The sequence below is a fragment of the Sprattus sprattus genome (assembly GCF_963457725.1).
Source record: "Sprattus sprattus genome assembly, chromosome: 18".
In the NCBI taxonomy this organism is placed as follows: Eukaryota; Metazoa; Chordata; class Actinopteri; order Clupeiformes; family Clupeidae; genus Sprattus; species Sprattus sprattus.
This window is the reverse complement of record NC_137916.1, coordinates 24,937,160-24,960,778: the sequence shown is the minus strand read 5'-3', so window position 1 is coordinate 24,960,778 and position 23,619 is coordinate 24,937,160. Positions and strand designations below refer to the sequence as shown.

Here is a 23,619-nt window from a genome sequence, read left to right as displayed (position 1 = left end):
AAGACATTCAAGCTCCAATTAACAACATTACATTATGATGGTTAATAAAATCAGTGGTTAGACTAAAGGATATGCGAAAATGAATAATTTTTTCTATTGATAATAAAGACTTTGGAACAGTACAACCTGACATGTCTGTCATCCCATTTCCCATGATGCTTTGCTCCGTCCATTTTACATACATTTATGAATAAAAAAGCAAATTAAATCGCTGGCCAAATTATATTTGTGGTCATGAAAGTTATGTTACGTCTGAATAAGAAGAATTAGATAAAGATAGGAGGCTAGTCAAAAATCAGAAGACTGGGTTAATGTTAGTGAATTCGAGGCCCACTACCAGTGAGATTTATATACAGCCGCGGAAAAAATTAAGAGACCACTTCAAAATTATCAGTTTCTCTGGTTTTACTATTTATTGGTATGTGTTAAAGTAAAATGTACATTTTAGTTTTATTCTATAACCTACTGGCAACATTCCTACCAAATTTCAAATACAAATATTGTCATTTAGATCATTTATTTGCAGAAAAATGACAATTGGTCAAAATAGCAAAAATTATGCAGTGTCTTCAGATCTCGAATAATGCAAAGAAAACAAGCTCATATTCATTTTTAAACTACACAATACTAATGCTTACACTTAGGAAGAGTTCAGAAATCAATATTTGGTGGAATAACCTTGATTTAAAATCACAACTTTCATGTGTCTTGGCATGCTCTGCACCAGTCTTTCACATTGCCGTTGGGTGACTTTATGCTACTCCTGGCGCAAGAATTCAAGCAGCTCGGCTTCTTTTCATGGCTTGTGACCATCCATCTTCCTCTTGATCACATTTCAGAGGTTTTTTATGGGATTCAGGTCTCGAAATTGGGCTGGCCATGACAGGGTCCTGATCTGGTGGTACTCCATCCACACCTTTACTGGCCTGGCTGTGTGGCATGGAGCATTGCCCTGCTGGAAAAAACACTTCTCAGAGTTGGGAAACATTGTCAGAGCAAAAGGAAGCAAGTTTTTCTTCCGGGACAACGTTGTACTTTGCCTGGCTGAGGTTTGTAAAAGACCATAAGGATTGAAAAAGCGGACTGGAGGTTCTTCTAAGTTCGTCTTCTCTGATGAGGCCGATTTCACAGTAGGTGCAAGACTCTCTGGCTTGTAGGCCTCTCCAGGTCTCCGTCTAACCATCAGACGACCATGTGTTGGGCAAAGCTGAAAATTGGACTCATCAGAGAAGACGAACTAGAAGACCCTCCAGTCTGCTTTTTTCAATCCTTATGGTCTTTTACAAACCTCAGCCAGGCAAAGTACAACGTTGTCCCGGAAGAAAAACTTGCTTCCTTTTGCTCTGACAATGTTCCCCAACTCTGAGAAGTGTTTTTTCCAGCAGGGCAATGCTCCATGCCACACAGCCAGGCCAGTAAAGGTGTGGATGGAGTACCACCAGATCAGGACCCTGTCATGGCCAGCCCAATTTCGAGACCTGAATCCCATAAAAAACCTCTGAAATGTGATCAAGAGGAAGATGGATGGTCACAAGCCATGAAAAGAAGCCGAGCTGCTTGAATTCTTGCGCCAGGAGTAGCATAAAGTCACCCAACGGCAATGTGAAAGACTGGTGCAGAGCATGCCAAGACACATGAAAGTTGTGATTTTAAATCAAGGTTATTCCACCAAATATTGATTTCTGAACTCTTCCTAAGTGTAAGCATTAGTATTGTGTAGTTTAAAAATGAATATGAGCTTGTTTTCTTTGCATTATTCGAGATCTGAAGACACTGCATAATTTTTGCTATTTTGACCAATTGTCATTTTTCTGCAAATAAATGATCTAAATGACAATATTTTTATTTGAAATTTGGTAGGAATGTTGCCAGTAGGTTATAGAATAAAACTAAAATGTACATTTTACTTTAACACATACCAATAAATAGTAAAACCAGAGAAACTGATAATTTTGAAGTGGTCTCTTAATTTTTTCCGCGGCTGTATATAGTGGTTGGAGATCACGAAAAGATCACGTGGGGCAATGACGTCATCAGGTTGCATGAATCCGTGCAGACGAACACCAGCCCCCGTACCGATTCAAATCTACTCACTTTCTACCCCAGACTTCGATCGTTGCGGAAACCGTGTGCGGATAGAGAGTGTTCGTCTTTATGATAGGGCTATCGGTATTATGAACAGATCGGATGCAAACAAACTAGACTTCGTGTGCACGACGCTTAAGCTGTAAAGGCCATATAAGGAAACGCCACTAGAAGGAGTCATTTAAGCTTGCCTGTTTGTGAACGAGCAGTGGAGTTGTCAGGACAGAATCATAATAAATTAAAAAGCTAATCATTTCAGCAAATTATTAAAGTAGGAAAAGAATTAGTGAAAATAAGATTGTTTTGTCATACACATTTCCACAAGGCATATATTTTGTGTAGGCAAGATGTTATACTAATGTTTATTAGTCTTTAACTTGATTAGGTAAAAAATCTTCTGTGCTGTATCCATCTATCATCTTCTACACACACTGAGACAGAAGAGACGGTGTAACATGGCTTAGTTTGTTTGACTAAACTGGTGCTTTATACATCAGCTTTAACACTGACATTTTTATTACGTTGTAGCCTACATGTTTGTCACCCCATCTCAGAAGGCTTAGAAAGGGTTGACCGCACACCACAGGTCTTTATACATATTTCACAACACAACATTACTGAAGTGTGGACGACAGGGTAGCCTTAAACTCTGGTCTCACTTCCTCTAGTTTAGGAAGATGTGACTCTCCTCCACGCTAAGTGGTTGTGTATCCCTCCAAACGTTGACACATAACTCCAAACGTCGACATATAACTCAAAACATGGCTTCTTTTGCCAATTCCCCTAAAACTCCAATATGTTTATCTGTCATAACATTAGCCTAATTTACCTGCAAAATACGTCCACCAGTAGCACAAACATAGGGGTGAGGGAGGTAAGCAAGGCAACTTAGTAGTTGTATGACAAAACAATCTTATTTTCAATTTTTTTTTTCCTACTTTAGTACTTTGCTGAAATTATTAGCTTTTTAATTTATTATGATTCTGTCCTGACAACTCCACTGCTTGTTAAGGCCTGATCCTATATTGCCCCCTGTAGTAATCTAATCTAATAATCCAAAATCTATTACACATTTAACGTGAGGCCAACTGAATATAATGTAAATCCCACATATTTATTGATACTTATTTAAATGTTGGCAAATTTGAATACATTGCTGCCTCAAAGAAATGTAGAGAAAATAACGTGCCAATCAATCCTCAATATATCGATTTTTTTTTTATGACATTCCTATCATCTTTCAAGGGGCTGTTAGGAAAAGGGCTATTTTGTTAGGCTATTTCAGGACGAAACTAGCAGGTAACTGAATTCTGGACTTGCGTCCCCAAACAACTGTATTCTGAAGTTTTAGTGGCACATCGATCTTATCCGTACAGGACACTGAAACTACAGTAGGAACTGTCTTCAGTGAAAGACTGAGTTGGTATGTCCAACATGCCCCAAAGTAAACTTGGCACAATGGCCCTGCACCATTGATCATTCGCAGACGGACAACAGCTACAGTCAGTGGAGGCTTAGGCCTGGGAAAAGTACCTGACATCCATCAAAAAGGCACACACTGAATAAGTGTAGAGTAGCTCAATTTACACCAGTTCACTCCTCAATGCTATTTAAGAAAATATGTATATTCTTAGTTAAGGAAATAATGTCATAAAGACATACACTATATTAAGGCTGTATAAAGAGGTTGCGTGTACAAGTGATAGCCTGGACAGATAATAAAGGAGGTCTCGGCTGAGGGAGCAGTTCTGAGGAGCCTAAAGCACAGCCAGTCAGCAGGCCTAATGAAACTCCAAAGACATGACCAATTCAGTCATCCACTACCACTTCTTTTTCAGTAAAGCACAACTTCCCATGATTGCTCAAGACCTTTTAAAAGACAGAGAGAGCGGTAGAGAGAGAGAAAGAGAGAGAGAGAGGGAGAGAGAGAGAGAGAGAGAGAGAGAGAGAGAGAGAGAGAAGTGGATACAAATAAAACTACGTTGTCTATTGTTTTTCCTTTCTGTTGTTGTTTCTTTCCCCTTAATCCAATTTAGCTAATGGATGAAGGTCAGAAGATAAAGGCTTGTTAATTTCATCCGATTGCCTGTAAATAAGGTTGGGGATTTGCTAGCCTCTGTGACACCCTCCACCCACGCCCCTCCCCTCCTCTGGTGGCAGAATGATGGGGAAAACCAACAAGATGCGGAGGCCCCTTAAGTGTCGTCGTCCCCCCCCTCCCAATACCCCCACCCCCACCCCAAATCTAGCAAACCACCATCACCTCTAGTAGGTGACCTCACGACTTCGGAATTGCTGCTGCCATCATGCTGTCGCCTGGCAACCAGGGCACTCAAACCCAGAGGTTTATCCCACTGTGACGCACCAACGACAGCTTCACCTTGGACCCTCCTAAGAGGGGGGATTAAGCAGTGCCCACCATGAAGCTCTGTCAGTATGGCCTGGACCACGTACAGGTGTGCTTCATGCAGGTTGCTTTTTGTACTTCAATCAAAGCTTAACTGGCGGTCCAAGTATTCTCTGACAAAAAAGCTAATACCGATGTTAGACAAAGAACAAATTAGCTTTTCGTCAATTCGTGAATTTGGTTAATCCACAGTTTATTGTGACATCATCTGGTCAGTCATGAATTCCATACAGACCGCTTTGTTTACCTAGGCATCTCTAGTTCCACTATATCATCATCAGGCCTCATTTTGCTACTACCAATATATTTTCAGAATCAAGGCTAACAGCAACAGTTTATCAGGTATATCAGATGGTGTCATTAACGCTTTCAGTAAGCGATCTGACGTTCCGGGAAAATTCTGATGCATGTTGTGTAACTCGACAAGAGTCTTGTAGTATCTGGTTTAAACTGAAATTGTGTTTGCAGTTTTCAGCTTCTTTATAATTCATGCTTGCTGTAGACTTAGATGGAATATGTGTGCTACACAAAATCCCTGCTGTACCAAGGAGCAAATGCCACCAAAACCATCACAGTTCACTGGTTGGCTCTCCTGTCGTCTTCCGCCTGAAGACACACTTCCTGTCTTTGCGTGGGAGCTCATCCATATTTGATGCCTCCCGAGTCTCACAGAGGCACAGATGTGTGTTGGGGACACCGTTTGGCTCCTGCTCAGGATATGAGGTCTGATCGAAAGGACACGGAAGAGCTTCTTTACAGGGAAAGTGATAGACAAACACAGCCTAGCAGACACCAAGGCCTCAGGTTTAATGCGCCTCAGCTCTTTTATCTGCGAGGACTCACATTGAACGGCCGTGAGTCAACATCCTCGACTTTGTTTTTGTTTGTGCCAGCTGAACAGACAATGTTCACTTCCAAGAATGATAACAACATCTGACATTATTATTCCCCCCCCCCCCCCCCCCCCCCCCCCCACTTTGTAGTGATGAAGTATTGCTGTCAATAGTGTCCTATCAGCACGGGCTCATATCTTCTCTTGTATCGTTGCTGCTGATCTGAAATTACCTTGACAGGAATAATGAGGAGCATGACCCAAACTGAGGGGGTGCTCTGATGGGAGGCTGGTTTCGGGGAGGGGGGGGGTGGGGGGGGGGGGGGTGGTTGAGGGGAGGTTGCGGTTCAGTCAGAAGGATGTCTGGTTCCATTCAAAGCAACTAACAGCGTATGGTGGACCAATAAACCCCCATTACCCCTTTACAGGTGCACGGCTACCGTTGGAAGGTGGAATGGAAAACAGAATGAAGAAAGATATATATAGATAGCGATAAAGGGGCAGCTGGGTGCTTTAACAGATAATAAATTCCATAAGGCAGGCTCGTGTAAAGGTTAAACAGCCAAGACACCAAAGGAAGACTAAGGTGGGAGGCACATGATATAAAAGAACTGCAGGGAAGCGGACAAACCGACAGAGAGAGACATGCAGTGATGGGAATGTGAGAAAATTTGCAACAGGCAGGGAGATCCAAAAGTTAGAGTGAAGAGACAGACAGACAGACAGACAGGCAGACAGACAGACAGAGACAGAACTAGCTACAGAGGGCCAGCAGGGTGGACGGGGGGGGCTGGTTGGCAGCTCGCAGCTCTCTGTAAGCTTTTTGTAGTTTTAGACTTCAGAGAGGAGATTTGGGCAGAGGGACCAATAGCCTCACTGCAGTGGGAAGTGGGAGAATCCGCTGTTTTGAGCTGATTGTTGCCTGTTTGTACTAATTAGAAGACTGCATTGACCAGTAGGCCCAACGAGTGAAATCAGCGATGCATGGTTATACTAATGGCATGTGTATGAGCAACTGGTAAGCGGGAAACTCTGACCTCCGAGTGGGAAAATACACCTGAACCCTTGTCAAACCCGGAACATTCCACTAGGAAAGCGGGACGTTTTTGAGAGCTCCGAGAAGTAGGTTTGACGTCACTCAACGTCAAAACGACAAAAGATAAAATATGTACTTGCTCTGCGCACAAATAAGTCACGTTGTTGTTTATTTAGGTTGTACTCATTAGCGCAGGTGATTGTGATGTTAAACAACACTTAGCAGTTTATGTTTGTGTAACTAACGAAATGTTAATCCTCTGGCTAGCTAGCCTACTTAACGATGCCTAACTGTCAATACCTTTTTCCTGATTATTGTCATGATGTGAACCCTCTCAACTTGGAAGTGGGATGTTCCGAAATGGGAACTTTCCCAATAACCAGCTGCCTGAATGCATGATAAGTGAACCCATGAAAATGGATATAGATATGTAAGTCTGCTTGTGGCTTAAAACAGATGACCCACAAGTAGTGAGTAGAGTCCTAAGAGATATCAAATGCTAATAGCTACTTAAAGCCATATTGGGTCAAATTATATTAGCATAAAAATATCCAGCATGTAAAACATTTTTGGATGCATACACTTTATTTGGATGGTCCCCTATGGACTGGGTACAGATGATCAGACTATACAGATTAAAACAAACTATCTGTTAGAACTCTGTTAAGTACAGTTTATGGTTAAGGTTAGGGTTAGGGGTCGGGATTGGTTTGGGCGGTGTTCAGTGAACAACTAGAATGACTGAACATAAATGTCAACAAACCATTTTGAAAGTCTCTTTAAGCGGACTATCCAAATAAAGTGGTAGTCAACCTTCTCCCACAGCAATCAATTAGAGCATCTTATCATATAGCAGATAGCAGTAGGCTACCAATGTCCATACACAAGTTCTGTGGTATTTCCATTAAGACACCCTGTGTGCGTAGTGCAACATGACTAAGATAGTTTGCAGGGGTTTGTGGCTGTGCTACCTGTCAAGCAACGGCTCTCATAGCGTCTGTCTCAATGGCTGAGATGATTGTGGTGAGGTTGAGTAAGGTCAGGTCATGTGAGTTTAAAAGAATCAGGTCACCGTTAGGTCCCACGCAATTACCAAGGAGCCATGCTTCTCCTGGTGACGAGCGAAAACAGTGCCTCCTCGCCTCGCCCCGAAAACACACTAAATGCCAGCGTGTGCTGGCGCATGGGTAACTCAGTTTGATCTCGGCCGTGGCTCAGGCCTGATTGGCAGCGACGTTAATCAAGTAAATGCTGCTGGCATTTAAACGAGGCTTAATGAGGATCCAAGTGGCAGCCCTGGGGTCGCCACGGAGATTGGTCTAATTGTGAGGACTTTTGAAATGTGTCTACCCCGCAAAGGGCTGCCAGTGAACATCCAAACCTGTCTCTGTATTGTTTTCCTGGCCTTCACAGGGGCTTAAACTGTTATGGAAATATGGCTCATGCTTGTGGGGTCCAATTAACTAATGGTAGGGCTGTGTGTTGGCGGAGGGAGAAGCCTTGGCTGACTGGAGTTTAATGAAACAGTCTGTCCTCGGAGACCCCGCTCCGCTGTGCTACCGGTTAGTCCAGGTCCGTGGGAATTCCGTGGGATACGAGAATGGAAAATAGCCGCTAATCACCTACATACGTATTTGGAATGGATTTTGACCGTTGCACACATCGGGTCAACCACAAGTGTGGCTGTTTTTACACAATTAATTTCCTCAACTAAATGAAGCTTGACTTATTTGTTAAAACCCTGAAAAGTGAAGACTGTATAGATACAGTAGACTGGCCATGAAGCGGTACATCTTTAGTTTAACCAAGGGTGTCTATCCTTTCAGTAATGAACCACCAAAAGTGTTTGTTTACGTTAAAATTACCTTGGGTGAACATGACCTTGGGTGAACATTAAAGTTGGGGTCAGTAGTTAACATGTGTAACCCGTGTTGTGAAGACAAGCACCAGACTTGAACTTGCAACCTGTTGAAGGTGAGCGTGCTAGCAAAGAGGCTAAAACCCATGGATGCTAGCGTCTGTCACTAGCACATCTCTTAAGGTGATGGGGGTTGAAGTTTACTCAATGCCCAGCATTGTATCCACTGGCTGTCATTACACATGGAAAACCCTTTTTGCGATATCTAGCAAAAACCCTCTCACATTGTGTCAGCTATCAATACATTAAGGTTAGCCCTAGGTTACAAAACAGGTGCGAATTTGCACCAAATCATTGTATCCACCGTTTACTTTAGTTAATTGGAGTGTACAGTCCAGACGTACCTGTGAACACTAGGCTGACCTCATTCAGGTCCTCTTGTAGGACACGGAAGCTAAAGGTCTCATTGTAGAAGGGGTCGATGGTGCCCCTCATACACGAGCTCTTCTTGGTCTTCACCAGCTTCAACCCAGTGACCAACTGGACCTTCACAAAGGGATCTGGAAGGGGAGCAATTCAAAATTCAATATTTCAAAAGTCTAAAAGTCTAAAAGAACTGAAATAAGAATAGAGATAATGTAAACCCATTAAAGGCAATGGTCACCGCACTGAATTTGACTGTTTTGGACGCTGGACTGTTCAATGGTCTTCTATGGAACACGTTACCTGAGCCTTGGCACATGTCTGTCTGAAGTAGCTGCTTGGCACGAATGATGTCAACGTTGAGGCGGCCAGCACTGGGCAAATAGTTCAGAGACAGCAACAACTCACCCAGCTCAACTTCATTCTGAACAGAGAGAGAGAGAGAGAGAGAGAGAGAGAGAGAAAACAGGGAGAAGATTTTCATTTATCCAATTGTCACACAAAAATCAATCTAATCTGTACTCAGATCACGAAAGGAGACTGTGTGACAATGACAGCAGCAGAGAGCAACATGGGAAGAGATTATTCCATTCATTTTATGTTATTGGTTCGCTACGGGATGATTCTGTGCAGACTCTAACCCTAGGACCTAAAGGAGGCTCTAACCCTAGGACCCAAAGAAGAAGTCTCTCCAAAGCACAAAGAAGTAGCTGTTCAGAGACATGCCTAGCGCAGAATCTTTAAACGATTTTAAAAGACAGAAGGCAAGTCTGTTTCCAAGCCTAAATGACTCGGTGGGAGACCATGACGTACTTTTGTTTACTTGGACATATAGAACTTCAAGCCTCAAGGCATAATTGTGGAATTCTCAAACAACTGTGTTGCTGTGGAAAAACCCTACACATGGAAGTAGCATGAATTTGGCGTGGACCGCTAGGCGCTCTGTGAACCCGATGGCTTTCCTAAAGCTGCCTCATTGGCTCTGAATCAATTCTCTCAATCCTCCAATTTAGAACATAAATGTCAAGACTGAAGTAAAACGTCTCAGCTTTTAGCCGGCTGAATGGATTTTCAGTTTAGAGGACAGGTGCTTGATTTCATCGAACGCACTCATTAAATCCTTTCCAAATGGTAGGGAGCCTATAGAAGCCTAGATGCCTCGAAAACCCAGGGGTGAACAGCTGCTCTGACTTCATAACAAATTTGATCAGGGACACGACTCTCTCCCCAAAGCTTTAACCGCACTTGTCACAACAGATGTGGAGTTTACACGATATTGCTCAAGCAAAGCTCTGTAAACGTCGGCACACTGTTCTTTTTTTTCTTCACTGCAGTAATTATATTTGCATTCAGTATTACAGTATTACAGTGATGGTTTCCCCTTTTTATGACCTGGGTTCTGCTCAGGGTTTCCTCCAGTTAAAAGGGAGTTTTTCCATGCCGTTGCCACCTGAGTGCTTGCTCTAGGGGGCTCAGGCTTTAGGCTCTGTGAAGCGCCTTGACAGGAGACTTGATTGAAACGTCAAATTTCAATCGTTATTGGAGGCATCTAAACAAATCGAACTGATTTGACTTGAGGTGACAAGAGTGGCCGTACCTGTGAGCTGGGCACCAGCGCCTTCCACCAGTGCCCCCCCTTCACCAGGTCCACCTCACACAGCGGCAGAGCCAGCTTCCCGATGACGCAGTGGCGCGAGAACTTGTCGAAGTCGACGACGGACAGCAGCAGGGTGCGTCTCTGTGCCTCCAGAAAGGGCAACTCGAAGGTGAAGCGCTCCTCGAACACGGGGTTCTGCGTTTTACGCTTGACGCCCGTCTGCCGAGAGTTCTTGTGGTCGGGCAGAAGGCTCATCTTCACGTAGGGGTTGGAGTGCGCCATGTCCTGCCGCGCCCCGTCGCTCGTGACCGGCGGGGGGAGGTCGCGGGCCTCGATGACGCGCACACTGAGGTGTCCGTTGATGAGGTCATACTGCGTGCTGAAGTGGAGCATGCCCAGCTGGTAGCGCAGGAGGATCTCGTCGTCCGTCAACGAGTCCACGTCATCGCCGCCGCCTGAGTCTGAGGAGTACAGCCGGGTATCGAGCTTTCGGAAGTAGTCGTAGTCTGACGGCGGTGGAGGCTTTCGTAGAGGCTGCACCGACTCCTTCCTCGGACCCATGGCCCAGAATTCAATGGGCTTTACGTCCAGCAGGGGAGAGCTGGGCCTACGAGCATCCAAACCTATCAATGATAGACAATCAAGGAAAATTACAATGTAGTTTAGCAAAGACAACACTGTCCACCTTAACCTAACCTAACCCAACCTAACCCAAATTCATTTTATGGCACTTTTTTATGCTTATCCATCAATTTTTCAGGAAATATTTTCTTTTTTGTCTGACTTTTTTGGCATACCATTTACTTACTGTTTTAGCAGAATGCCATGGTAAATGCCATTGTTGATATGCATTGTTCATTTAAATCAGCCTAATGTTGAATAAGTACTGTGGCGATCTTAAAGATGTAAAGTTATAAACACAATCTTCGCACTCTAAAGTTGAAGACATTATGTTAACAGAATATAATATAATAGATATGACTGGTGGTTTCACAGCAGAATAATCATAAAATAGTTTAAACCTATTTTTGGAAGTACCACAAAAGTGAGACCATCATTTATGACACAAACAGTTCCAAAGTGTGAATTATGTAGGTTTTGTTGTCCGAAACTGGTAAAAAATTTTTTACTTTTGTGGGTTTTTAGGTACAAAAGCTACAGATTCAATTAGAATCGACTCATGTATTTCTATCATTTGAACAATGACTACAGAGAAACTTTACACAAACAATAACGTTAAATACCCAAGAATAAGCATTTTGTGTGGTGACTCTGTAGCAGTGTCTGCTCATTGTCATTCTGTGATATTTTTGAGTAGTCCAATCGACCACTGATATTTCTGGCAGGATTTAGTAATGGCTTTGTCCCAACATATTACAACCACTGTAATACACAGCGGTTCTATAAAGTCTGTGTGGGTGTTTACAGAGTCTGTGTGGGGTTTTACAGAGTCTGTGTTGGGTTTACAGAGTCTGTGTGGGGTTTACAGAGTCTGTGTGGGGTTCTGGAGAGTCTGTGTGGGGTTCTATAGAGTCTGTGTGGGGTTCTGGAGAGTCTGTGTGGGGTTCTATAGAGTCTGTGTGGGGTTCTATAGAGTCTGTGTGGGGTTCTACAGAGTCTGTGAGGGGTTCTATAGAGTCTGTGTGGGGTTCTATAGAGTCTGTGTGGGGTTCTATAGAGTCTGTGTGGGGTTTTACAGAGTCTGTGTGGGGTTTTACAGAGTCTGTGTGGGGTTTAACTGAGTATGTGTGGTGTTCTATAGAGTGTGTGTGGGGTTCTATAGAGTGTGTGTGGGGTTCTACAGAGTCTGTGTGAGGTTCTATAGAGTCTGCGTGGGGTTCTATAGAGTCTGTGTGGGTTTCTATAGAGTCTGTGTGGGTTTCTATAGAGTCTGTGTGGGGTTCTATAGAGTCTGTGTGGGGTTCTATAGAGTGTGTGTGGGGTTCTGTGGAGTCTGTGTGGGGTTTTATAGAGTCTGTGTGGGGTTCTGTGGAGGATCCGTGGTCGGTTGGCTTACTGGAGAGCTGCCGGGCCAGACTGAAAGTGGAGCGGGTGATCTCTGCACTAGATCTCCTGCGACCGGGGCTGCTGCTGCTGCCATTATTGTGGATGGAGCCGGCAGGGGAACTCTGGATGATGCTGTCATTGTCCCCATCTTTATCGTCGTAATTGACACTAAAAAAACAGTGAAACGCATTTTTCATACAGAGATTGGTTGTTGACAAATGTTGCAAGAAAATAAAAATAAAAGGATAAAACAAACGTTTGCAGATTATTGTCTGATAATGCACATATTTAAACATCTAATCTTTACACAGAAATTGAAATCATTTCTATTTTTCTTCTGTCACAGCAAGAAGTGAAAGCTCTGGTGTGGTATGAATTAAAAGCCCGACGTCCACTGGCCAAAGGAATTTCCTGGTGGGTAAATAAATGCAGTATGCACCAATATAGACTGTAAGTCCGCATTACTCTGAGAGTAAATAACATTTCATGCTTGGTCTGGATGTGGGGGGATAAATGTAGAGTTTGGGAGTAGAACGGGCCAGTGGAGGGGTGACGGAGCATGTTTATATTGCTGTAAATGCACAATCTCATAATCAAGTGGGGCAAATTAATTTCATGTGATGACTCAATCTGCAACTACAGCAGCCAAATCAATAAATGTAATGGTTGATGACTAAAATACTTTCACTGTGAGCTCAAGAAGGACAAAGTGTTGCAACTATGTGATCAGATGTTCTGCTGAAATATCCACATTGTGATGTAATGCATGAAAATACAAATTTTAAAGGACTTGTGAAAAGTGTTGGCTCAAACTTAACCCTGGGGAGTAAGCAATTCCAGTGGAATTGGGGGGTTTATTAAATTCGAATTCATTTTAATGCCTGATACTACGCAATATCTGTCACAACCAGGCTGTCTTATTTAATTTCGTTTTTTTTTATTTCTATCTATTTGCTTCTCTCCCTGCATGGGGTAATAGCCTGGTCAGGATTTCTTGGTGGAAGCCTAATTCCCTGTCATCCCTTGGGAATCATCAAGGACCCCTTGTGTCCATGGCTACAGCTCACAGGGAGATAGTTGCTACGGCAACCCCAGAATCTAAAACACATGGCCTGAGCAGGCAGGGGGGAGAAGCAGAGGGCTCAGGAGGTGGACTCGGCAGAAAGGAGAGGAGGAGGAGAGGAGAGGAGAGGAAGAGGGAGGAGGAGGAGGAGAGGAGAGGAGAGGAGAGGAGAGGAGAGGAGGGAGGAGGAGAGGAGAGGAGAGGAGGGAGGAGGGAGGAGGGAGGAGAGGAGAGGAGGGAGGAGGAGAGGAGAGGAGGGTGGACTGGGCTGGCACAGATGCCAAGGACTGATAGACCAAAGCACGCATTACGATCGGTGTGGACATGCAGAGGAAAATAATAATCACTCTGGAAAAAAAAAAAGTTTTTATCTTTTCAAAGAGCGGTGATCATTTTGAACTGAAAATGAAAAGGATAAGCCAGGAGGATTTAAAAAAGAACTGTTGCATCTGTGTGTGTGTGTGTGTGTGTGTGTGTGTGTGAGGGGTGTGCCTGTGCATCTGTATGAGGATGGTGTTGATGATATGTGTGTGTGTGTGTGTGTGTGTGTGTGTGTGTGTGTGTGTGTGTGTGTGTGAGAGGGGTGTGCCTGTGCATCTGTGGTGTTGATGATATGTTATGTGTGTGTGTGTGTGTGTGTGTGTGTGTGTGTGTGTGTGTGTGTGTGTGTGTGTGTGTGTGTGTGTGTGTGTGTGTGTGTCTGTGTCTGTGTCTGTGTCTGTGTCTGTGTCTGTGTCTGTGTCTGTGTCTGTGTCTGTGTGTGAGTGCTTGTTGATTTTGTGTCTATGGTTGTGCGTATGTTTGCGTGTCACGGCGATGTCATATCCTGCTGGGGTGTGATGACATGATGACGCCAATCCCAGCATTACACCAGCCCTACTTTTAACCACCTGCATCACTCTCCCCCCCCCCCCCCCCTTCCCTTCCCAGCAGCTCTCTAAACCTGTGTCTTCATGGTCCAGCCACCTCACAGTTTAGGGACCGTCCCTTTCCGCTGACGAATGATCTCAGTTTGCCAAACCCAGTGACATCATCCCACACACTCTCCTCGGAGACGCATCTTGTCCTCCCTTCCTGACCCTCCACGTCGACACGAGCGCCTCAGTTCGTGAGCGGCGATGTCTGTGACAGCAGGGGAAATTATTCATACTCTGTCCCACAATGTATTTTCCTTCCCTTCCTTGTTTTTGCATGGGTTCTGCTGGAATAAGGCAACCCTCCCCCTGCCTCGTTGCTTTGGGTTGACCCCAGCGGCGAGCCTGCTTTGTTTCTGGGTGATCTCATTAGGCTGGGTGGGGGTGTTATTAATAGCCATGGCTGTGCTGCTGTAATGAGGTGGTATCCTTTCAGATCCTCGCCCTCCCAGCATATATCGAAACACGTTACCCTCTTCTCCGTTTGATTTGCCGTGTGCCCTCCCTTTCAAATGGCCGGCTTTGGCCGCAGCTTAACAAGCTCCACACCCCCTCACTTTTAAAATCTCTCAAGGTGTCGGAAACAAGCCGTGCTGGCCCATCACTCACGAATGCACTAGCAAAGAACTATGAATCACTGGAATTAAAGTGCACGTATACTGCCAGCTCTGAGACTCCACCAGCTGCATCATTTCGAGAAATGCTAGGGGCTGAGGGGGAATGTCTCAAACGAAAATTAGATTCACACTCACAACCCGTTTCATGACATGATGTTAAACTGTAGAGGGCGTGTTGAGCCATTTTCAATCCACAAAAGGCAGATTTTCATAAAAATGGTAGTTATGTCAATGTTTACATCAGCACTGACGTGTTTCATCGCAGTATGATCGTGTCATTTAGTTTATAGGTCAAAAAACAGTGTATGCTGCCTCTTTAAGTCATGAGTCACCATCAGCAGCGGTATTGATTTGCCATCCACAGTAAATAGGTGGTGGCCTAGTGCTTGTGTTGGCCGGGATTCAGATATGGTGAAAGAATACCCTGATTTCCCTGATCCTCATTAAGCATGCACTCACACGCACCCACACACACAGACACACACACACACACACACACACACACACACACACACACACACACACACACACACACATACAAAAACTTTGTGGTTCCATCATCATAGCAAGTTCTTGGCAGCGGTCACCTCTATGTGAACAGAGTGTCTCATTAGACTCTGAGTATGCTCAGTTGAAGCCTGGAGGCAGAGTGATTAACAGCTCTCATGCAGAGCAGATAAACACACACACACACACACACACACACACACACACACACACACACACATACACAAACACACAAACACAAACAAAAACATTTGCACGCACAAAGCATAGGACACACACACACACACACAAACACAAACAAAAACATTTGCACGCACAAAGCATAGGACACACACACACACACACACACACACACACACACACACACACACACACACACACACACACACACACACACACACAACACAAAGGCATGCACGAATTTGTGCCATCTGAATTCCAAAAAGATTTTTTTATTTTGATTTTTATGGTGATTTGCTTTCCCTGGCAGGTAGAAGTGAGCTGCCAACAGAGGGCGCCATTTATTCACCCATGATAATGTGATACTTTTATAAGGACTACATTACTAGGTAAGCATTGTGAAAGTAAAATATATACATGTTATTTTGTTTAAAATCTGATATACATATTACGAATTTTGTACAGTCAGTGACTCGAATAGTATATGAACCATTCATCTGAGGACTACCACTACCACATCTACTACATTTATGCTTTGTATATACCACATGTATGCTATCACATGTATGCTGTGTACATTTACCACTTGTTGGTTTCCCCTCCCCTTCTGCCACACGACCCGCACCCATCTATCTCGACCCGGCCGACCTCAAGCAGATGGGTGCCCCCTTATGTGCCGCGGTTCTGCTAAAGGTTTATTCCTGACTAACAGGGAGTTTTTTCTTGTCCCTCTCGTCATGTGCTCTAAGGGGGTTTAGGTACTGGGCTCTGTAAAGCGCCTTGAGATAATTGTATTGTTTTGGCGCTATATAAATAAAATTGAATTGAATTGACTCTAAAGGTCAAATGTTTTTAACGAAGAACGGTGCATCTAAACCTTTTAGTTATTGTTTGTAGCATAGATATTTATTACATAAATTACATTCACATAAATGAATCATTATTTATGTTATTCTGGGATAATGACTATCTAGGATAATGGTCTGAAGGCCCTACAAGGTTCCACAAGTAATCGTAGTGTTATTGTAGAGACACAAAACCACTAGTACTTCTGGTACGACTTCAGTGTTCTCTAGGACAGTTAACAGGGGTGTACTAATCCTTCATGTTCATCTGCCCTTTTATGGCATGTGCCCTGTGTATCATGTATGCGGAATAGCTGTTTTTGCTTAATACTCTAACGGTGTTTCATACTCAAAGAATGTTAGTTGTGTGTGTTAGTATAATACTGTAGTGTCTGGTATATCCAGTGTCGGTTGCTGACCTGTTGAGCTAGTGGATGCAACAGTTTTGTCAGAATCGTTTTCAGAACTATACTGTTAAAGAGGACACATGTCTCCAAGGCGTTCTGAATGACAGGCTATATCGAATAGCTCCAGCACAATTATGCAGGTATTCCCTTGTGAAGTCTCTCAGCCGGGCTTCAATCAATCAAATAAACATAGCACAAAAAGTAGGACAATTTGTGTTTGGTAGATTATTTCATTGTTGTAACAATGCTTTTTGGCAATAATATTATGTGGGATGGCATTTCATTCCTCAACTAAAAGTCGTTGCAGATCAGCCATCGTGGTTGTGTTGGTCACTAACACGTAGAGAGCGCCCAAGCTGATACGATACCAAAAGTGTTCAATTGGGTTGAGGTCTGAACTCATGGCAGGTCTTTCCATTCTCTCTCTGATGGTGTATTAAATTAATAAAGTGTAAAATTGCCAATATTTCTTGTTTGTTCCCTGTTACAGTTCAAGCATCCAATCCAACAAACAACTCAAAACAAGAATGAATACCAACAGGAGAATTTTTCATGGGCGCAACCCACATACTCAGCTCTGCTGCTCATCCCACAAATGCATGTTCCTTACAAATGTGGCACCATCTAAAAGGGAACGAAACAGGCTTCCCAACGGTATAAGATGTATTGCCGAGAAGCATTGTTACAACAAAGAATAAAATCTACCAAACACAAATGTCCTTACTTTTTGTGCTATGTTTAGTAAGAAGCTCAAGGTCAAGAACTGGCTGCACAGCATGTTACACAGTTACACACAGTGGTGTAGTGGTCCCTGGAGAAGTGGGTATACTCTTAAAGCCCATACAGTACAGGATAAACGCCCTGTTTTGAGAAGTGGGTATACGCAATGCTGACTGAAAAATAAGTGGGTATACTCCGTATACCTGCGTATACCCTGGACTACACCTCTGGTTACACACCAGCACACAGGTGATGGGGCTGGGTGTGGTGGCGTCCTGGCCACTGGGCAAACAGGGTCAAATCCAGATGGGCTGCTGCATCGGTGAGCTGGTGGACCATCAGAACAAAATGAATGGTGGTGTACTGGCCATCGGCCATAGAGGGACACACGTGTTTTGGTTTTTACAAAAAAGCCCTATCCCTTTTGCTGTCCCTCCAGACAGTGCTAGCAGACATGTCCAGGGCTGAATTTATTTCCCAGTACACCCCTGGCTGGGCAAAGCAGACCGAGGGAGAGCAGAGATGTTTGTTTCAAAAAAGAAAATGAATTTCTTTAAATTAATTTGTAGGCTAAATTATGAATTACGGGGTTTTTTTTTTAGTGTTGTAGAGGGGTACTCACAGCCAGGAGGGTGTCTGTGCAGGGAAGGGTCCGAGGATCTCCACTTCCTCATCAGTGGGCTGGCAGCAGCTACACTCCCAGCACCACAGCCAACATGACCGGCACGACCAGCGGCACAGCAGCAGGTCAGTCAGCCTAGACAGGACACCCTAACAGAACAGAAGGAGAGGGGGATGCAGAGGAATGGAGGGAGAAAGGGAATTGTCTGGCTTGACAGTTGGAGAAGACAAGATCGGAACACTCTTTCAACCATTTCAACAGCAATCCCCTCAATACAGTTTGTAGGCCGCTGAAATCATCCAGCAATCCTTGAATATAAATAATTTCTGTAGATGACCTCATTTCGATATGAAAACAAGAACGATTTCTATCAATACCCTATGCGGCAATCACCGTGCTTAAATATGCATTAGCTTCCGCGAGGCTCAGACGTGTCAGCCCCGCTCGGGCGTGTCAGCCCCGCTCGGGCCTTCAGAGAGTGAGTGGTAAACTATGCGACTCATCTGCTCTGCGTCATCACAAACTGTCTCCCGTCATTTAACACAACACGCTGAGGAACAACTCCAAACACTACACACATATTCAAGGTTGTAATTGACAGACCAGTTGCGTAAACCCTTGCATTATTACAACCAAAAGGGGGGAAACAAAACTTATTCTCAAGGTATTTTATTTTCCGCTGGTTGGTATTTATTCAGACGACACGCACCGTCTTTCGGATGCAGATTGGACAGTCGTGCTGCGCTTGGTTGATACCGCGGGAATCTTGTCGTGTTTAAAATAGAAACTTGTTTTAACGCGAGAAAGACTTCAATCAAACACGGGGAGGGGGGACGTGGGGAGAGGTGACATGATTGCCCTAAAATACGCCTGCCCCCTGATGAAAATAACAGCACGGGATGGAGTTCGCTGATAAATAATAAATGGCAATAGAAGGGGGGCAGAGAGGAGGCAGGCGAGGTGAAAGACGTTCGGATAGAGGGGAACGCAGGGGTGATGTGTGGTCACTGATTGGTTGACACACTCCAGTGGCGCCTAGTTTCACACGTCTGATTGGACTCTGTGCGTGGAATACGACAGGTATGACCAAACAACGTGACAAAAATATGTGTGAACCAAACACCAAAACACTGCTTGAACCAAACAATCTTTCATGTCGGGCAGAGCTGAATATTCGCATAAAATAGGCCTACACTTTTCTGTTGAGTTTCACTGTGAATTTGAGTTTAATATTTTGGACAATGGCCTTTGTGCCACCATAAACCTCTGCAGAATATGATATCAGGTGAAACTATCCCTGAAATATGAATTAATGATTGAAGGGGAAAAGGCGATGTCACATACCTCATTGATGGGTTCCAACTGCCATTTTCACCGGTGCAGAGCAGCAGAGGATGATGGGAAAGCAAGGGGCAAAGAGAACCATAACGTTGAGGTTGAGGAGAACACATGCATGCATGTACAGTTATAGTCAAAAACATGATATGATGTATCAGTTCATCAAATTATTTCTTTGTGATTCCATTTGCTCATTGTAGTCATTGTGAGGCTTTTTTCCTGGGATAAAAGTATAGGTGAAATGCGTCACTTGGACTGTAAGTCTTTTTGTATAAATATAAATGCAAACTATATATACGAACAGCAAACCGCAAAGTGTGAGGCAAAGGTTTGAAAATAAAATGCTTTTATTATAATAGGATTAAGGTAGTATGGTAATGCTTGAACCTACATTTTTAAGGCAAAACACATCATTGGCAAATGTTAAGACACTTTTTCAGTGATCCTCTCTGGTCTAGGTTTATATTCCATTCCAATGGGATTTTTTTTTTTTTTTTTTTTTAATGAGATGATTCCAGCTCTTGTGTGACAGCTGGTCTCCCAGTGTGCTGTGATGTGACCTCTATGGGTTGACATTAAGATCTTGACATTAAACGCAGGCACACATGTGTATAAAGTGACCCATAACCTTGATTTACCTCAAATCTCCTGTGTTTGCCAAAGCCAATGACATTCTATGCAAGCTGTTCCTTCTGTGGCCACATCCTGTCTGGTGTTTTAGCACACACACACACACACACACACACACACACACACACACACACACACACACACACACACACACACACACACACACACACACACACACACACACACACACACACACACACACACACACACACACACACACACACCCCTTCATCCCATGTATGTGAATGGAAAAACAGCACCATCTCACACTCATAGGACTCATCTGTTCCCCGTGTGTGCTAATGTTGTGTGCTAATGTGAGCCTTAAACACAGGTGTTTTTCCGACAGTGTACAAAAGAGAGATGGGGAGACAGAGCGATAACCTGTGTCTGTGTGTGAAAGAGAGAGAGAGAGATATATAGAGAGATAGAGATATGTGTGTGTGTGTGTGTGTGTGTGTGTGTGTGTGTGTGTGTGTGTGTGTGTGTGTGTGTGTGTGTGTGTGTGTGCGTGTGTGTGCGTGTGCGTGCTCTATGTTTTCTTTGCAATTAGCTGTGGCTGTAACCACGGCAACAGTGATATGAGCGCCGCCCTCCTGCCCCCCCAACCCCTCCCCCTCCCAGCAGCTCTTGTGTGGCTGGCGGGGATGACGCACCAGGGTCACCAACCAAAGCCCAGCAGAGCACATGGCCAACGCCGCCACATCTCCAGTCCACACACACACACACGCAGACACACACACACACACACACACACACACACACACACACACACACACACACACACATACACGCACGCGCACACACACACACACATACACACACACACACACACACACACACGCACGCGCACACACACACACACACACACACAAACACACACACAAACACACACACACACACATACAATAACCTTTACTGTCTTTCCCACGCATATATATAAACAAACATACACACATATGTATACACACCACTCACACTCACATATGTGTACAACACTAATTCAAATCTTACCCTGATGCATATACAAAGCACACCTACTCACATCTATATTGCACACACACATGTGCTTTCTAGCCTTCCTTAGACACACACACACACACACACACACACACACACACACACACTTGTGCTATAACACAAGTACGCAGTATATACCTGAAAACTCTGACACACACATACACATCATGATTAGATTGTGTCTATTTGTCAGGGGAATCTCAATGCAAACCATACACAAATAGAAGTTGGATTCACCATCCCACAGAAGAGAAATGAATATGGTCAAACCGTAGACAAATAGAGGTAGGATACACCATCCCACATAAGAGAAATGAATATGACAAACCGTAGACAAATAGAGGTAGGATACACCATCCCACATAAGAGAAATGAATATGGTCAAACCGTAGACAATTAGAAGAAGGATACACCCACCATCCCACAGAAGAGAAATTAAAATGGTCCTGAGGTTTGCCATTAGAGACAGTGCATGTTCAGATAGAAGCTCTGAAAGCTTTTATATTCATGACGCCAATACAAATCTGATCAGGAAAACATCCAGAATTGGATTATTCTCAATTAGCTAGTGATTTCTTTCTCCGTGCACACCAAGGTTTGTTTGTAATCCTACACCTGTTGAATAGCCCTGCGTGAAGTCTCAGGCACAGGTCATATCAAAGAGCACTCCTATGTTCAACGAGGGGGAGCCCTTTCAGTGTATGGTGGCAGTAAGCAATTACGTGAATGCATAGCATATATGATTTAGCAACTGAATTATTTTCAATACATATCCAGTCTTTAATGTCCATTAAATATAAGATGGTTGGAAATATGTGCTAAAAAGAAATCATTTGATGCACCTCTCAATAGAATAGACATTAGAACGGAATAGACATCAGTTTGGAACTGTAATAGCATATGCACTGTTTTTTAAAAGAGTGAAAGCTAATAAACAGAGGCAATAGAACAAACATGTTTCCAACCAAGGCCTTGCACTAAAGAACAGCAACGTTAGCAAGAAATATGACTATGATTGACACAAAGAGAGAAAAGCTGGGTCAGAATTGGAAACAGGGTCAACTAAAAAAAGGTCCATCACACAAAAAAAGGCAGTTCCCGATACCAGTTTCCCCTGACACGTTTGTCTGTGTTGTATTGTGGATGTGTGTCTGTGTGTGTGTGTGTGTGTGCACTGCTCAGTAGCATCTGGTGTGTGCGGTAGGTCCGCAGATACGGAAAAGCAGCAAGCGGGGCTTACCTGTGTGTAAGCCATCCCTGCCTAGTCTCTTCCCGCCCTCTCAGCGTCCATGCACAGCCTCATGCCACCTCCTCTGCTGCCTCCACTTCAGCCTCATCCAGAGCCAGGGAGGGGAGGAAACGGGGGGAACACAAAGAGAGAGAAAGAGAGGGATAGAGGGAACAAGAAAGCGAGAGAGACTACCTCTCAAAACGTGACTGGAGTGAAGTGGTTTAGTTCTTCCTCAGGCGGCTCTTCTTTCCGACACTCCCAGGAAAATCCATTCCGAAAAGGAAGAATAGCTTCCTCTTCCACATTAAGGCGACAACATATAACAACAACAATACAACAAAACCACTCTCTCTCTCTCACACTCTCTGTGTCTCTCTCTCTCTCACTCACTCACTCACTCACTCACTTCCCCTCTCTATCTGTCAATCCACCCTCCTTCTCTCCATCTTCAACCCCACCCACCCAGAAGCTTTAGTCTCTCTGTGTGTCTCTTTCTCACACTGTCTCACTCTCTCTCTTTTCTCTTTATCTCTTCCATTCCTGTCTGGCCCACTCTCCACGAATGACACGCAACACAACCCGAGTGTATGGCAACCCTCCCCTCTCTATCTCTCTCTCTCCCTCACTCTCTCTCTCTCTCTCTCTCTCTGTCTCCCCCCTCTCTCTCCTCCTCCTCCTCCTCCCCTCCCTCCACCTTGGGTCCTGTGCTCCTATCAGAGACTGGTGAGTCATCCAGGTTTTGATGAAACACTGATGGGTATCAAATATGTCATGCGTATCTCTCTCTCTTCCTCAGTGCTTGCTTCCCAGTCCGTCCTCAGCCAGTCACTTTACAGCAGACAACCCGGCTGGCGTCCGCACGGCCACTTGTTGTTCCGTCACTCTTAGAGATGGAAAGAGACGGCGTTGGGGGAAGGATGGGGGCGGGGTGGTGGTGGTGGTGGAGGAGGAGGAGGAGGAGGAGGAGGAGGAGGAGGAGGTGGAGGAGGGTTGGTGGGGATGGCGGTTGGCGGCAGGTGGAGAGAGTAATTACTGCCACGGCAACATGTTATGTAGAGCGTTTACGAGCTGAGTCAGGGTCCATGGACCCACCTGTGTGCCCGAGGTACTTGGATAAGAGAGGGAAGAGAGAAAGAGAGAGAGAGAGAGGATAGAGGGAGGGAAGAGAGAAAGAGAGAGAGAGGAGTGGAGGAGGAGGTAGAGGGAAGAAGAGAGACAGGAACAAGCACTCGTACAGAGGTAGGCACAGATGCACAGAACAAGGGCTTCACAGAGTGGCA

General features: G+C 44.4%; 1 protein-coding gene across 1 annotated transcript in view; it reads right to left on the bottom strand.

The window, feature by feature from the left end:
* Positions 1-22,363, bottom strand: part of syt17 (synaptotagmin XVII) — a gene marked incomplete at both ends in the record, with an annotated part of 23,134 nt that extends 771 nt beyond the window's left edge. The window contains 7 exons of the mRNA XM_080857066.1: positions 8,623-8,778; positions 8,945-9,065; positions 10,239-10,861; positions 12,256-12,413; positions 18,121-18,269; positions 19,465-19,482; positions 22,349-22,363. Coding sequence (XP_080713192.1) covers positions 8,623-8,778; positions 8,945-9,065; positions 10,239-10,861; positions 12,256-12,413; positions 18,121-18,269; positions 19,465-19,482; positions 22,349-22,363 — 1,240 coding nt within the window. The remainder of the gene's footprint in view (positions 1-8,622; positions 8,779-8,944; positions 9,066-10,238; positions 10,862-12,255; positions 12,414-18,120; positions 18,270-19,464; positions 19,483-22,348) is intronic.
* Between the last annotated feature and the right edge of the window lie 1,256 nt (positions 22,364-23,619).